Raw genomic sequence first — 16,748 nt, 5'->3', positions numbered from 1 at the left:
TAGAGTTTTAGGATTTTTGTTGGACCTAAGAATCAACAAGAGAAGTGAGTTAAAAGATCTAAATATTTGGTGGCTTCGCTCCCTGATGGCATGATACCTACATTTTCTTAGGGAATACCTCCCAGGAGATGCCTCATTTTAAAGTCTTTTAATTCATTTGAAATCTTTTAAATTTTTTACTTGAATTTGTTTGCTTGTTACTGAGTCATTTGGGCTAACTGAAGGAGGTTAACTAAGTTGGTTTTGCTCCATTTTACCTGTTTTCAGCTCCTTGCTGAGTTGTGAACCTCACCCTCTTCAACAGTTTGGACATCACTGTTAAAAACTTGACTGCTTTGTGAAAGAATTAAGATTTGAAGAGGCAGAATGGGATGACATTGTTAGAACACAGATCCTGATCCTGAATGGAACCTGTGAGGATGTAGTTGGAGCCAAGGAATTGTCACAATTATCTGATTTCAGTGTGACCATATTCATCCTTATAGGTTCATTTCTTTAGTCACCCCAGATCTACAACAAATATGTTTAATTTTAAGAATGGTTGCAGGATGATCTGAAAATAAACAGTCATCTCCTATATTCTATCCCTAAGTGTTTCTCTGACTTCAGTTATTTGTATCACAGTATTTCAACAAAGCTGCATGACACTTGTGATATTTGTTTTAAATTAGTTCACATGTAAAGTTAACATCAATAACTTAATAATTTGACTACATCAATAACTTAAGAGATTAGTAATAATTTACCATAGAAAGAAGGTAATGATAAAAATAAAACCAAAAAAGTTATTAATTTCTAGCTAGATATTGTTGTCTACTGAAGGCTGTAAGCCTGAATCCTGACTCTTTTTTAAAAAATGGCAGTTAGCAAGTGTTAGTTGAAGATATGCACCAAGCTGAGAATTTATCCAGAAGAATGGAAAGAAAATGCATTAAGGTCTCACAGTGTTATCATTTAGTTCTAGGTGTGTATGCCACTTAGAATCATCTGACATACCAGTGGGATAGTGCCTCCATGCCTTGGGAACCATTACCTATGAAGATTTTAGAACCTGTATGACCCCATGTGCTGGTTTTTTTCTATTTAATTAATATTAATGTGAAATATTTTATTTACTAAATATAACCATCTGTAAATTCCACAACTCACTTTTCATTTCCATTAACAGATGAGGCATTCCAGAAGAACTCACTGCCCTGACTGGGATAACAGAGAAAGCTGGGGACATGAAAGCTACAGTGGAAGTCACAAACGGAAAAGGAGATCCCACAGTAGTACACAAGAGAACAGACATTGTAAACCACATCACCAGCTTAAAGAATCTTATTGGTAAATTACGCTTGAACTAGTACCATTTTAACACTAATAGTTGTAATGACTTGTCATTAGCTTATATAGCTTTCATCTGTCAGATTGTTTTATAAATCAGTCAACAAATACTCATTCAGAAAATATTTACTGAGTGCCTCTTATATGCTAGACACTGCTGTGAATAGAACAGAGTTCCTACTCTCACATATCTGTGTACATTTGGGAGCTGTAGGAAACAGTTGCTGGAGTCCCAGCTGCCAGTAATATAGTTGTGGGAAATGAGACACACGAAAGTTAAGTAAGTGATTAAAGGACCAGTGAGTGCCTTTAACTTGTATGTAGTAGGGAGAGCTGTACATTGGGGCACTTATTTAGGGTTCCACAAATGAGAGCTAATGAAGGGTCGGGAAGAGTTCATCCAGATGGAAAAATAGCATGTGGTGTGTGAGAATGTTAAAGTGTGTTGGGGATTAGTTGCTTATACTGTATTCTACAGGTTATATTTGTAGATAAGGCCAGTGGATATGTTTGGGATTTTTAGAAGCTTGGCTGTTGTAAGAAGGACCTCATTAAAAATTTCCAATGGCATGTGTCCTGTTCTGTTGTATTCTTACCAGTGTAAAATTTGGAGGTACTACGTTTATATAGAATTGAAGGAATTTTTCAAGTTCCTAAATGATTAAACAAAGCCTAGGTGAATAGAGTTTCTTTCATTCTGTCCTCCGTTAATTTCCCTTTCTCATTTGTTTTTGGTGGTTCTATGTTTTCTCCTTGTTTTGTGCAGATGTTCCACTGGGACTGTTTGCCAGATTGCTTTCTAAATTAGCCAACTGGCGTTATTTAAAAAACAGTATGCAATTTTTTTCCTTCTCCATGCCAAAACAGACTTGTTCTGTAGAACAGTGAGCTTGTTGTTAATCAGTGCAGACTAATCATTCTTCACACACTATCATATGGAGGGAAGAGGGAGAATCTATGCCAGGATTTCAATGACCTGAGCTAATTAATGTATTATACAAGAATATCTGTACCCTATATTATGATAACTACAAAATACTCTGTAAGCCTTAACATATAGTACTAACCATTCATGGATTTATTATGCATTGTATGTGTCGAAAGGAAGTGATATGAATGATAAACAGTTATTCATATTCACAATTAACCACATCAAGATGATACTGAGTCAGTGCAATAACCACTAGGCCAATAGTTTCTTCTTTGATATTGGCACCAGAGATGTCTGGTGGTAATTGCTCTCCGTAATCTGGAGTAATCTAATAGTCTTTTTCAAGATTCAAATCTTCATATGAGTTTTTCTTTTGTAAAATTATTGGAAAAAAAATGAAAAATACAGAAGCATATAAAGAAGGTACTCTTGGTAGGATGCTAGTCCCTCATTTGGATGTAAAGTTATTTCTTCTGAAAAATATCTTTGTATACAAATCTTTGCCTCTGAATATTTCCTGAAAATAGGTTCTAAGAAGGGACAGTTTCAAGTGAAAGGGTGTGAACTCTTATAAGGCTCTTGCTACATATTCACATATTTTTCCACATATTTTTCTAGAAAGTTTGTACCAAGTTACACTCCCTACGACATGCTGTCACTAGTCTTGTGTATTTTGAAATGCCAAGAATAGTGTTTTCTTTTCATTTGAATGTTTAAATTTCTGCTGAATTTGTCCTCTGTCATGTGCTTATTGAACACTTGAATATTTTTTTAATTGAAGTCTAGTTGATTGTGAACATTATTTTTGTATTCTTAGCCTATTTTTTCTATTAAAGCATATTTTTCTTATGATTTATCAGCGCTTTTATTGTATATCAATTATCTTACCTTTTTTCCTATATATTTCAGAGTGTCTTTTCTTTCTGATTTGTAAGTAGCCTGTGAATTGCTCCCTTCCTACAAGCTTAATCAATTAATTCTACACAGGAAGACTGATGTGGCTGTGAACACTGTGAACACATTTTATATCCTTAAATGTCTTGTTGTAACATAGAGTATCAAGCCTTAAACCAGTGATTCTCAAACTTTAGTGTGAATAGAATCACTTTGGAGGTATGTTTAAAATGCATATTACCAGATTATTCAGTGAGTCTGACCTGGGGTCCAGGGATCTTCATTTTTAAAAATTCAGTATTTCGATATTGTTAATAAACAGACCACCCTTTGAGAAACACTGTTTTAAGCCCTTTAGCCTGGCATGCAAGATTTTGGATGATCTGTTCCCAGCTTATTTATTTGCCTATGTTCCCCTATGTGAAAATTGCTCTTGCTGAAATTGTCTACTTACTATTTCCTAAGTAACATGTAGACAAACTCATCTCTAAACCATTCTGGCTAAAAGTACTCTATAAATGTAAGATGGTCATATGCCATTTTTCTTTCCTGGCACCACTTCTACTTCCTACTTTATCCAAATCCTGATGTCCCTATAAGATGCAACTCTTCCCTTCTTTTTCACGAAATCTTCCCTGACCATTTTAAGCATTATGAGTTTTTTCTCCTAAGCACTCATATCCAGGCTTTTGGCATTTCCTGCATGGTTGAGTTTTGTTTTATTTTTGTGTGAGTAATCTCAAATTGAACAGTTATTTGTTGGCAGGGATTTTGCCTCATATATATTTTTATCTTCCACAGGACCTGTGTGGAAATAGAAACGAATGCCCATAGCCTCATTAGTCTTGGCTGTTTTAAAGAACTACAGTGAAATATTCACTGGACATTCAGTGACTATTTTTAGAAATTCAATCAGTCTGTTCATCCTGTTCACTCTGTCCATATAGCCTTTATAATTCTGTAGACTTTGTTTATATAATCTCTAAGGCTCGGTCGTTGTAGGCTGAAGAGGTCCTCATCTTTTTAGTTTATCCTCATAGTATTACTTCACTCCATGTTTGTTATTCTATAGATTATTTATGGATTATCAGCAGCTCTAATTTCATGCACTAGTCCAGCTAAGGATTATTAGTGTTAGAGTTTTCCGATACATTTTAGCCTTTTATGGGAAGGATGCCTTACAGAATTAAACAGATGCCCTTTAGAGTATGGTAATTTCTAGTTTGACGTATTGTAGATTTCTCCCTTAATGGTTCCAAGCAACTGATCAGATCCCTGACTTAGACCCAGATTTAGACCCTAATATCCTGAGTTGTTTCTCCAATGGCTAGAACTTAAGGCTGACACTGGGGAAAGGGGGTTTCTGCATCTCCCCAGCCTGGATTTGATGCCAGCCCTGTTGAGTAGCAGTTTTAGAGATGCTTCTCCTTTATTTTTGCATAAACCAGCCTCCTGAGAAAAAAGAATGACAACATATTCTGGAAAAAGAACGAGGTTAGTGAGGGCAGTTTAGTTAACATCTGTCACTCCATTGCTTGTCAGGATTATTTTAGCTGGTGTGTCTGACTGGGCAGGTGTCCCCTCTCTCCCTCAGTGCTCCACGTGCATCCCTCTTGAAGCTTCACACTGTTGAAAAGGATACTCATCCCAGGTAGAGACGGGGACAGGAAACTGGGTCAGTTGACTCTGTCTTTTTCTTTCCACCAAATCAAGGCTGCTTAACTGGAATCCATTGACTTCCTGAGGTCCATGATCTGTGAAATTCCTTGCCAAGTTTTGTTTACGCATTTGTGCATTTCTTAGGGGAGAGGGTCCATACCTCTCAATTAGATTTTCAAAGGGATCTGTAGATTCAGCAGTAAAGCACTATGGGGCTTACCTGGTGGCACAGTGGTTGACAGTCCGCCTGCTGATGCAGGGGATGCAGGTTTGTGTCCCGGACCGGGAGGATCCCACATGCCATGGAGCGGCTAGGCCCATGAGCGTTGGCTGCTGGGCATGTGCATCCGGAGCCTGTGCTCCACAACGGGAGAGGCCACAACAGTGAGAGGCCTGCGTACCGCAAAAAAAAATAAATAAATAAAAAAAAGAAGTTAAGCACTATGGCACCAGATGATGCTGTTTTCCCTGAATTCTTGTCTATTTCACAAGCAGGAGTGACAGGAAATTCAAAATGCAAAGGGAAGTAGGGGGTTGGGAAATCCTAAGCAAGCAATTACTAGAACCTTTTCTCATTTGAGGGGGATATATTTTAGATATTTTTGGCACATGAAGCAGCCTTCAAAAACTGTGTTGTCTATTTCTCAAAAAGATACAGGAAGCTCGAAATAGAGGAGAGGAGATGGAATAGGTGGTGTGTATAATAATACTGGCACATACAATAGGATTTAGTATGTGCTCTACAACCATGGCAAATCGTTTTCCTTCTAGGGATCTCAGTGTAGTCATCTGTAAAATGAAAGGCCTGAAATATATTTAAGATTCCTTTTAGCTCTAATACACCTTTTGTGAAAGAACTCTGTGTGCCAGAGATACCTAACTTACATTAAGAAGTAAAGGAATCCTGTTTTGCCTGCCTCATGTTGTGTGTGGCTCTGCAAAAAGGAAGAGAGCTTAGTTACAGATGCATATATCATAAGATTGATGAATTTCAGAAGAGCAGTTTTGTGAATTTTTGGTCTTAACTTTCACCAGAAGGTAAAGGGACACTTAATCAAGTAAACACTGAATATGTTGAATGATTTGACCCAAGGTTTGTTCCTTCATAGCAGTATATATTAATAGAGATATATGTACCCATTTGCTTGTTGGTTAAAGTAAAATTATTTAAGTTTTGTGAGTTAAGTATAAATTCTAATTCATCAATTTGTATTTTTTTCTTTTATTGAGTTAGCTGTTGAAACCAGGAATTCTTGAGAGAATGTTTTATTTTAACCACGTTAAAATGTGGTTAAACGTTAAAATGTTCTAGAATGAAGAGAGTAATTTTAAATCCTGTAATGTGTTTGCAGTCATTATTTAGAAGCAAGGTTCTTGAATGAGAGATATTATCGGGACCAGAGATACATTGATCAATACAGAAATGACTACTGCAAAAGATATGTTCTTAACATTGATGAATACAGAAATGACTACTGCAAAAGATATGTTCCTAACATTGATGAACACAGAAATGACTACTGCAAAAGATATGTTCCTAACATTGATGAATACAGAAATGACTACTGCAAAAGATATGTTCCTAGACGTTATCACAGAGACGTTGAAAGCAGTTATCGAATCCACTGCAGTAAATCTTCAGTCCGAAGCTGGGGAAGGAGTCCTAAAAAGAAGCGTAATAGACAATGTTCAAGTAATCAGTCACGTTCGGTATGATTGATTTTGTTTTTATTTTGGGTGGATACTTATTTGTGTGTAAAAGCTCTTACTGAGCCAATAAGTTTGAAAAAGTTTATAATACTATATGAATATAATTGTGTTTATATTACTTGAATCCTTAAAGGAAACTTCCAAATTCTTACAACTAATCTGCATTTATTAGTTAGTCCTCATTTGCCCACATTTACTCATTTTCTGCAGACCAGATCATGAGGTTCTTGATTTTAATGTTAAAAATATTTTTATCTTTTATAACATAATCATACGAAAAGATGAAGCACCCATCTTTTCTTTCATCTTAAACATTTTTTACTTTAAAAGAAACCCCTTTCCCAGTACTTGGAGACAAATGTAGAAAGTTGCACTGGTGGATACTTACCCTGTGTATAGCACAATCTGCAATTAGTTCCATTGGAGTTCTGAAAGTGGGTGCTGAAGGGGAAATTATTGTCCAGAAAGCCTGCCTTTTTTTTACACTCATGAATCTTCACTTGTTTGCAGTAAACTATGAATTATTATTTTCCTCCCCAAGTTTTCTTCAGTAGAACTATCATTGATTAGATCAAACATTGACATTAGCCTTTATTTTCCCCTTTTATTTTAATAAGTATGTTTAAAAATATTGCTCAGTATCAATTTGAACTAATCTTGACATTTTCAAACATTTTCCTGCCAAACTAGACATTTCAACTCACAGCATGGGCTATTTTATAACGAGATTAATAGATCATGACATTGCATTCTTTAAATTTCAGACTTCAATTAAGTCAGTATTTTAGAGACAATTGTGTTGTTTTTTCTATTGCCACTTTAAGTAACTTATCTGAAAATCTTGCCATGTTTTTCTTCTGTAACATAAACTGTGTCCTGTGAATTTCTGGGGACTGAATTTGAAATTGCTCCTGCCAACTGTTCGTGGCCTGGTTCTTATCTGAATGCCTGAATATATCCCCGCTGAATGAATTGCATATTCTGCCCTGAATTCACTCTGCTATATTGATTGGCTGGACGATCTTGGTGCTGCCCACTTGCCGTTCCAGAAGAGCCACCAAAGGAAAAGATCCAGGAGTATAGAAGATGATGAAGAGGGTCACCTTATCTGTCAAAGTGGAGACGTTCTAAAAGCAAGATGTATAGAATATTTTTCAACACTTTTTAAACTTTGCAGACAGAATAATCTTTTTAAGAATAGTTTGTCAGCGGGGGTCTAAAGAACTCTTCATTGCTTTTTTGTTTTGTTTTTTGTGGGTTTGTTTGTTGTTCTTTTGTATTTCTTCTTTTCTATAGAGTTTAAATATTTCTACTCTAAAGTTCCAAAATAATCAGTGGAATTTGAGATTAGAGCAAGAAAGATAGCTCTATCTAAGTTATTTTTGTAGCAGCTGAAAATAAAATAATTTGAGTGCTGGAACCTTAATTATGCTTTAATAGAGAGCATTTGAAAAAATTCCACACTTAAGCATTCATTATTTGAATAACTGATAATTTGTACTCAGGTACTTACACTTCTTTCTCCCCCCTCACTTTAGATGAAATCGTGAACACTTTGGGAGAAGGGACCTTTGGCAGAGTTGTAGAGTGCATTGATCATGGCATGTAAGTTTGTTGTTTTTCTTTTTTGAAGATTCTGATATTTTTGGTGGAGAAGGATCCATAATTTAGATGAAATGGAATTTAAGTGGTAGCTATGTGTTTTCCTGGGAGGTATAAGTATTCAAAAGTTCTTGAACTGTGTATGATTTATTTACCATAAGTATGGATTTTGACCAAGAATGCTGAAAATGTTTATCAGATGGAGTTCATTGAAATTAATGTCAGTGTTCAAGTGAAGACTTTCCCAGAACTTAGGTCCTTGGCTTTCTATAAGAGATTTGGAGTGCTTTACCCTACTTTTGAATTGCAGAGACAATAAATTAGCATGTCTAGTCTTCTTGGTTGAAAAAGTTTTATTTCCAAAGGATAATATTTGCACGTTAGGATTAGCTTCTCAAACTATAAATAAATTATATTACTTGAAGCCTACAGAATAAAGTCCAGATTCTTTAATGAGTTATACTAAACTTTTTGTTATTTGACCCTCTCTGCTTCATTTTCATGTTTTCCTCTAGGATCTCTATTCTGTGGTTGCAAATTTTTTTGTAAGTGAACGTCTTACAACAGTTTAGTGGAAACTGCACTTTCCTAAATTGACATCTCAACTTTTCATCATAAAATAGTTGAGGATGTAATTTCCAGCTTATTGTAAATGCTGATTTTTTAAAAAAACATATTTCTCTTTCTAAATATGTTTGGGGGAATCTAAATACAACAGCTTGATACCTCCTGTCATCCATGAACAAACTTTGCTTGAATACTTAGAAATGCTTTATCTTGAACTTAACTTTTACTTCTCTTTTCATAAAGAATATTATCCTAAATGTCTTTTATTATCACCCTTTCCTCTCTATGACAAAAATGTGAACATAAAGTAAAATTTTAAGATATTTTGAAATACTTTGACTTAGGAAAGTTGCTAAGAATTCCCATCTCTTCTTCACCCAGATTCCACAAATGTTAACATTTTACAGTGTTTAATCATTCTCTATATTTACATGTTATATGTATTTTCAAGTTTTGCCAGCTTATCTACAACCTGATTCACATTTCACTAGTTGTCCCATTTAGGTCTTTTAAAAATTTCTTGAGGTTCCAAGACTTGAGTATTTGAGATATTCCAATGAACAGTATTCAATTGATCAAGTACAAACCTGTTACAAATTTTGATACTTATTAGACCTAAAACATACAATGTAATTGAAAATATATCTTTTATTGAGATGGTTGGGGCCTTTAAAAAATGAGTTCCTGTGTCCATAGATAAATCTTACTGTTTTAACATTAAGTTTCCATTTTTCTTTTTTTTTAACTGACAAGTAATATGAAAGCTTATAAGTTTAAGGTGTATAACGTTGGTTTGAAACATTTATATACTGCAATATGATTACTATAGTAGCATTAGCTAACACCATTATCCATTTTTCATTTTTATAGCTATTAGCACTGTTCATTTTTATAGCATATTAGCAGTTAGAAAACTTGTCCATATGATGAAATAGATGAGACTAGAAGAAGTTTTGTCGCAGCAGTTTTATAGTAATTCTTTTAAGTCTTGAGATATATGCTATACATCATAGGGAGATAAATCATTAAAAATTTATTTTGATGATTATATATCAGCCCACAACTTCATTGGGACCTTGTCAAAAGAAATGAGTTCAGAATAGGTTTGCTATCCAGCCACTAGAAAAATTTTTGCCTCAAAGAATTTTTTTTCTTTTTTTATAAACAGCCTGGTGCGCAAACCTTGCCATATTAATTTCACGTGCATGCGGTTCTCTTTTGTAATGTGGGAAGGCCATAGTGAAAAATGCAGGGTTGACTGCTGGCTTGTATTCAAGAAGATGAGGTTTAGAAAAGAGGACAGAAGGAAGCTGAAGATTTGGAAATCATTTTCCTCAAAATCATTTACAGCTTTTTTTTTTGGCCATGCCACGTGGCTTGCGGGATCTCAGCTCCCCGACCAGGGATTGAACCTGGGCCCACGGCAGTGAAAGCTCATGTCGTAAACCACTGGACCACCAGGGAATTCCCTCTGCACTTTTTAGGAAGTACTACAGATGCCCCGGTCTAAAACACGCTGCCATACATTGTTGCTATTTATACCTATTCGCATCAGTGAATGCACTAAACATTTTTTTGGCTTGATGACTTATTGATGGTGTCTCCTTTGCCAGAATTATCTAACAAACTGATAGTTGTCTTTCTTCTCTGAGGAAGTCTGAGTTCCCCTAACTCTGATGGTTAGGATCTTTCTTCTCTCTATTCCTTATACCAGGCACTTCTAACCTTATGATAAGTTGTTCAAGTGTCTGTCTTTTCCATTAGTCTGTGAGGTACATGGGACAAGCTCTTTTTAACAGTGATTCCAATGCAACATCTGGCACAGTCTGTCTAGCCTGGTGAATGAGTAAATGTTTTCAGCAGTAGTATGTTCAAGGTTTATATTTTTATCCTTTTTTAAAAAAAACTACTTATAAAATCTAGGTAAATTTAAACTTTTGGAAACAAACATTAACGTTCATAAGTATTAAGAGAAATCATCACTCTGCATAATGTATATTTTGTCAAAATGTTTTGAAAAAATGTTTATAGATCTGCTATAATATACGCTGAAAGATTATTTAGGAAAATAGCATAGAGTGATTGGTACTTAACAAGGTGATGCTTTAGAGCAGGTGTCCCCAACCCCTGGGCCGTGGACTGGTAGGAACTGGGCCTAACAGCAGGAGGTGAGCAGTGGGAGAGCGAGTGAAACTTCATCTGCTGCTCCCCATAGCTTGCATTACCACCTGAACCATCACACCCTCCCCCCAACCATGGAAAAATTGTCTTCCATGAAAACGGTCCCTGGTGCCAAAAAGGTTGGTGACAGCTGCTTTAGAGGATACATGTCTTCAACGCCCTTCTGTACATTTACCATTTTCATTTTGTTTTAAACGGGTGGCATACATGTAGCAGTGAAAATCATAAAAAATATGGGACAATATCATGAAGCAGCTCATTCAGAAATCGAAGTATTAGAGCATTTAAATAGTACTGATCCCAATAATGTCTTGTAAGTAATAAACTTGGAACTGTGATCCATTATGTTACATGAAATAATCAGAATTCTGTGAACTGAATTATTTGTATTCTGATCTGTTTCAGCCGATGTGTCCAGATGCTAGAATGGTTTGATCATCATGGTCATATTTGTATTGTGTTCGAACTCCTGGGACTTAGTACCTACGATTTCATTAAAGAAAATAGCTTTCTGCCATTTCAAATTGACCATATCAGGCAAATGGCATATCAGATCTGTCAGTCAATAAATTGTAAGTATACTTGTTAAATTTTTAAATACCAGTAAATTAAAGGTTTTATTGGACAAGCAACATATCAAACCATTGTCACTAAAAATGCACGTTGCAAGTAAAGATGAAACCACTTTTGATCCCTACCTCTACTACTAATTCTCCTTTCCCCTGGTACAGATTAAATTTGTAAGTGAAACTAATAATGTCTTTTTGTTCTTTTGTAGTTTTGCATCATAATAAATTAACCCATACAGATCTGAAGCCTGAAAATATTTTATTTGTGGAGTCTGACTATGTAGTCAAGTATAATTCAAAAATGGTAAGTTACACTTGTTTTAATTTTGGTAGTTGTCTTTAAAATTAATTTAGCTTGGTGATCCTTGGATGAGGAATTTTACCTTTGAGGCTTATTATATCCTGACGTTTAACCCAAAAAGGGTAATCTTTTGCCTTTCTCATGGGGTTATTTTGAAAATCAAAAAGAGAATTCATGTGCAAGCCTCTTGGATAGTGCTATAAAATATTTCATATCTTTATTGATCTTTGTGTTTACTTAACTGTATCTCTAGAAACGTGATGAACACACACTGCAAAACACAGATATCAAAATTGTTGACTTAGGAAGTGCAACATACGATGATGAACATCATAGCACTTTGGTATCTACACGGCATTACAGAGCTCCAGAGGTCATTTTGGGTTAGTAGATACCAGACTTCCTGATATTTTAATTGAAAAAGAGATATTTTGTTCTCTATAGCTTTTATTGGGGGGCAGGTAGTTGGGGGATAGCTGTAATTTTCTTAGCAGTGTACAGAAAATGTTTTCTGTTTTCATAAAAGCTGTCTGGACATTGCTATAAATATTTTTCCTGAGTGGGAAAAATGTGATATCATCTGTAAAGATATTCCAGGTGGTGGTTCTTTTTGAACAAGTCAGTCTTACAAGATCATAAGAGAACAAGCTGTATTGGCTAAGTCCGTGACAGCAGTGTGATTTTGAAGCGATGTGGGCACCTCTTTTCGTCTCATCACAAAGCATGGTGCTGGGGAAAATGCTAAAGATTTGGCTGGCAGACGTCTAGATGTAGGGTGGATGGAGGTTAAGAGGAGAAGAAAGAGGGGCTAGTCTAAGAGGAGAGCTTTGATCATCTTTGACGTGGGAAAGCATGGAAAGGAAAATTAGTTAAGGTGCAGGGTTTTTCAATATTAATAAAAGGGAACTCAGTGAGGGAGAGCGCATCTTATGCCTCAAAATTGAAAAGTTCGAGACCGAGTCATGTTGATAGAGCAAGGAAGTCAGAGATGGATTTGGGAGCTTGGAGACAGTGGGAATAATTCAGATCAGGTGATATTGGGAGATAGTTAAATGGTATAAGCATATTACTTCACCAAAAGTAAGTTTCAACCGAGGTTGGATAGTAAAACATATTTGTGGAATCAGTCTTTTCCACTTTTTACCTTTTGTCTAAGAGGACTTGGTAGTTGAGAATATGAGTGTGAGAGCAAACTAATGATGTTTACCTAGAGTAAAGAATTAGTAAAAGGGACAGGAAATTAAGAATAGTATGTAGTGCTGGCTAGTAGAACTTTCCATGATGATAGAAATGTTGTATATCTGCACTATCCAACATGGTAGCCATTAGTAGCCACACGTAGACTACTGTGTACTTTCAGTATAGCCAGTTTGACTGGGGAACTGAATTTTAAATTAATTAAACTTTTCGATTTAAATAACCACATGTGGCTAGTGGCTACCACATAGGATAGCACAGGTTTGGAGCTCATCTTTGAGAGTGATGTTACTAGGATTTCTGCTTAGTATGGTCTGAAAGAAGCTGCTGTGTTGCAGTAGTTTAGAAAATGTATTCATGGTTGAGGACTGAAGGCTGCAATGAAGGTAAAAGAATAGAGTGTGGGAAGAGATTGTGGGCAGAGAGGTATTTTCAGAGCTTAAAAAGAGATAACTTGCTGTGTTTTATCAATTTTAAGAAGAAGATTTTTCTCCACATTTTAACATGTGAGGAAACATAAGACAAAACGGCATTTTTTCTTGGTTATTGGTTCATAAAACAGTGGTGTATCTTACAGTTAGTTAATGGCCTCCTCCTAGATTGTGTAAGATACAGTGATTCCTAGTAATAATACAGTCCCATGTGTGGCCAGGCTGGGGATAGTTGATATAAATCTGAAATTGGGGTTATTGGTGTTTAGGAAAAGAAATGAACAGATGGGAAGATTAGAAGGGTTCTTTGTGTGTTTGTGAAGTGTTACTCCTGAGGATTAAGGCAGAATTAGGTTGAAGAGGAAGATGTTGTCAGGTGCCACCACTGAGGAGGGCAGTTGGTCTCATGACTTGGGTGTTGGTAGTAAACAGAAGTTGGTAAAAGTGAATGATGTGAAATTCCAAAGAGTATGAGAGCTGAGCCATAAGAGAATGAGGTAGTTTACAGTCACTTGGGAGAAAGCTGGACTGGGAGACAGGAGTGGCTGGAAAAGAAAACTTTCATCTTAGATCGAAGCTCTATCATTTGCAGATTTTGTATGTGTTACTGTAAGTAGAAACCATGCTCCATTATCCTTTTGTTCAAGTGATAAGTACCATGAGGGTTAACAAAAATGGCTAAATCATAGTCAAGTTCCTTGAATATATTGTTTCTTCCTTTGTCTTTAAATTCAGTAATGTTACTGAAAGTAATTGAAATGTCTTTTAAAGTACGTTTTATTTGTACATTATTTTTTTATTAAAAACTTAATCTTTAAAAGGTTAAAACATCTGTATGGTTTACTCCTTTCCTTTCTAATTAGATAGAGATTTAAGGCTAGGTGTTTTTTTCTTTTCTGCATAATGTTACTATTGACAATTCTGAAGGAGAAAGTATATATGATCATGTATAGACAACCTGAAAGTACATATATAGATACCTCTCTATGTGAACTTTAAATATCTGTATAATTCTGCTTATGGGTGACACTGCTTATAATATCCATTATAATTCTTACATAATTTATGTGACACTACTATTTCTTTTAATGGAAGAAATAAACTCAGATATCAAGCTGATGGTAATTGATAAGGGGTTAGTAATTACACTCTGAGGATAATTATTGACCTATGTTTGCACTAATAAAATGTAAAATTTCATAGAACAACCATTAAGTGGTTATAACAGTGCTCCTCATTGCACAAGCAATTCAGAGACTATGGAATATTTGCTAACCCCTCTTACTTTCCATAAAATGCCCCCTCCCCCAGGTTAAAATACTGTAAGTTGATACAAGGATATGGAGGACTCTGAAAGCATACTGAATAATGTTTGGTATAAAACTAAAAATGTAAACCCTGAATTTACTATCATATTCTCCTAAATGGGCTATATAAAGAGAGCACCCACATAGGAAAAGATATTGTGTATTGGCAATTAAAAATGGTTGCATAATAAAATGTTTGGTTTTGTTTTTAAATAGCTTTAGGTTGGTCTCAGCCATGTGATGTTTGGAGCATAGGTTGCATTCTTATTGAATATTACCTTGGTTTCACAGTCTTTCAGGTATGTATTTAGTAAATGTTACTTACTGATTCATAATGAGCTTTAATGTTAAAGGCATGTTAAAGTTTTTGTTTCCATATTGGAAAGTTGCCATAGTGTCATTATTCTTAAGATGTAAACTTCCATGTGCAAAATAGTCATCCTTCTCTAAAACCATAGTTGAATGAAATACTCTCAGTGAATGGTCATAATTCATTCTGCATGTGGAGCTTTTAAACACATGGTCCATATTGACTTCATATGATCCAGTTTATTGTGATGCTCCTTCATAAATTTACATTAGTGTTACTATGGTCAGTTTTAATTCAGCTCTGGTTATGTTGCACTTTTATTAAAAGAATTCAGAAACAGTAAGATGTATTAAGCATGTATGACACCCTAGGCACATTTCTAAGCACTATGTGTATAAAAATGAAAAGACAGCATCTCTCTCCTCAAGGAAGACATACACAGGATAGACATGGGATAACGTACAGTACAATGTGATACTTGCTATAATGGAACAATGTAGAAGGGAACCCAGAAAAGGGGAACAGTTAAGTTTCCTTCGAGAAGGCATCACTGAGGAGTAGGGAGTTTAATCCAAGCTATAAGGAAGAGTAAGAGTTTGTCAGAAAACTAGAGTGTGTGATGGCCATATCAGGAAGAAATGGTATTCATAAATGCAAGAGGCATAAAGGAAGCTACTCTAGTTGAGGAAGGATGAATAGTGCTGCCGGAGTGTCTTGGATAAATAGGAAAATGGTGTGAGTAGGCAAGTACTGATTCATAGTGGATTTGTTTGCCATAGAAAGGTATTTGTTTTATCCTAGGAGTCAGTGGTTTCCAAATGTAGACCGGTCTAAAATGAAAATGATTTTGTAGGGTTGCCATTCTGGCTTTCATTTAGAAATTACCTCTCCTGTTTTTTTTTGGTATTAAAATGTTCTTTCTATGAAATGATAATAGTTATTGGCTTACTTGGCAGAACAAAAAGGAGAAAATGTTATTTAGGTCTCTACTTGTTTTCCTCATAATTTTGCTTATGTCGGAAAACTAAAAGTCTTGAAAGCTTCAAGTGGTGTAACCATTGGAGAACTTTAAGAGGGTTGTGATTTGACCAAGGTGTGTTGTTGGATGGGGTGAGGGTGGTTAGGAAGTTCCTGCCTAATACTGTCAAGGTTGCTTTGAGGTTATGGCAATGCAGGATGAGGAGGGAGGAAGCTGTGATGAATTATAAGTCACTTAGGTGGCTGTTGCAGAATATATGTGTTCACTGCTATGGGGCACCTCACCAAACTTCTGTCTACTCCATAGAGACCTGTTAAAAGTACTCTGAGTTTGTAGACAAGTTTGATATCTAGAACATAGCTGTCAGACATTTCTTGGGGGTGGTGTCTGGTTTTGTGGTAGTAAGCTATAGGGTCAAGGAAAAAGTTGAGCACAGTGCATGCTTTCTTCATTCTGACACATATAAAATCCTTCAGATGGTTTTATGATTGTAAATCATTCTGATATCTTAAGCATCAATTATTAACTTTGGTGTGAGATGTTGTTTATATTTTAATTCCACCCTCCAAAATAGTCTTCAACTAAGGAACTTTTTGAAGATAATGGAGCTTGTATTATTTATTCCTGTCATGACTTAAGAACATTTTGAAAGCAGTGTGCTAGGCACAGTAGTTAATGGATTTAAAAAGCATTGCACATAGACTCTGCTCTTCAGAGCAAGGATTGGCAAACTATATCCTATCTGATGCCTGCTTTAAAAAATGAAAAAGAATATGTGGTG

General features: G+C 35.5%; 1 protein-coding gene across 1 annotated transcript in view; it reads left to right on the top strand.

Moving 5' to 3' along the window:
• Window positions 1–16,748, top strand: part of LOC308609906 (dual specificity protein kinase CLK4-like) — a 287,013-nt gene that overhangs the window by 267,300 nt on the left and 2,965 nt on the right. Inside the window, exons 2-11 of the mRNA XM_081259180.1 lie at window positions 1,169–1,329; window positions 6,166–6,247; window positions 6,335–6,523; window positions 7,573–7,663; window positions 8,062–8,128; window positions 11,070–11,186; window positions 11,279–11,445; window positions 11,652–11,746; window positions 11,997–12,126; window positions 14,895–14,977. Coding sequence (XP_081115306.1) covers window positions 1,169–1,329; window positions 6,166–6,247; window positions 6,335–6,523; window positions 7,573–7,663; window positions 8,062–8,128; window positions 11,070–11,186; window positions 11,279–11,445; window positions 11,652–11,746; window positions 11,997–12,126; window positions 14,895–14,977 — 1,182 coding nt within the window. The remainder of the gene's footprint in view (window positions 1–1,168; window positions 1,330–6,165; window positions 6,248–6,334; window positions 6,524–7,572; window positions 7,664–8,061; window positions 8,129–11,069; window positions 11,187–11,278; window positions 11,446–11,651; window positions 11,747–11,996; window positions 12,127–14,894; window positions 14,978–16,748) is intronic.

Source organism: Mesoplodon bidens, assembly GCF_964165515.1.
Source record: "Mesoplodon bidens genome assembly, contig: HAP1_SCAFFOLD_92, whole genome shotgun sequence".
Lineage (NCBI taxonomy): Eukaryota > Metazoa > Chordata > Mammalia > Artiodactyla > Ziphiidae > Mesoplodon > Mesoplodon bidens.
The sequence above is the reverse complement of the archived record's forward strand: the minus strand, read 5'-3'. Positions and strand labels throughout refer to the sequence as shown.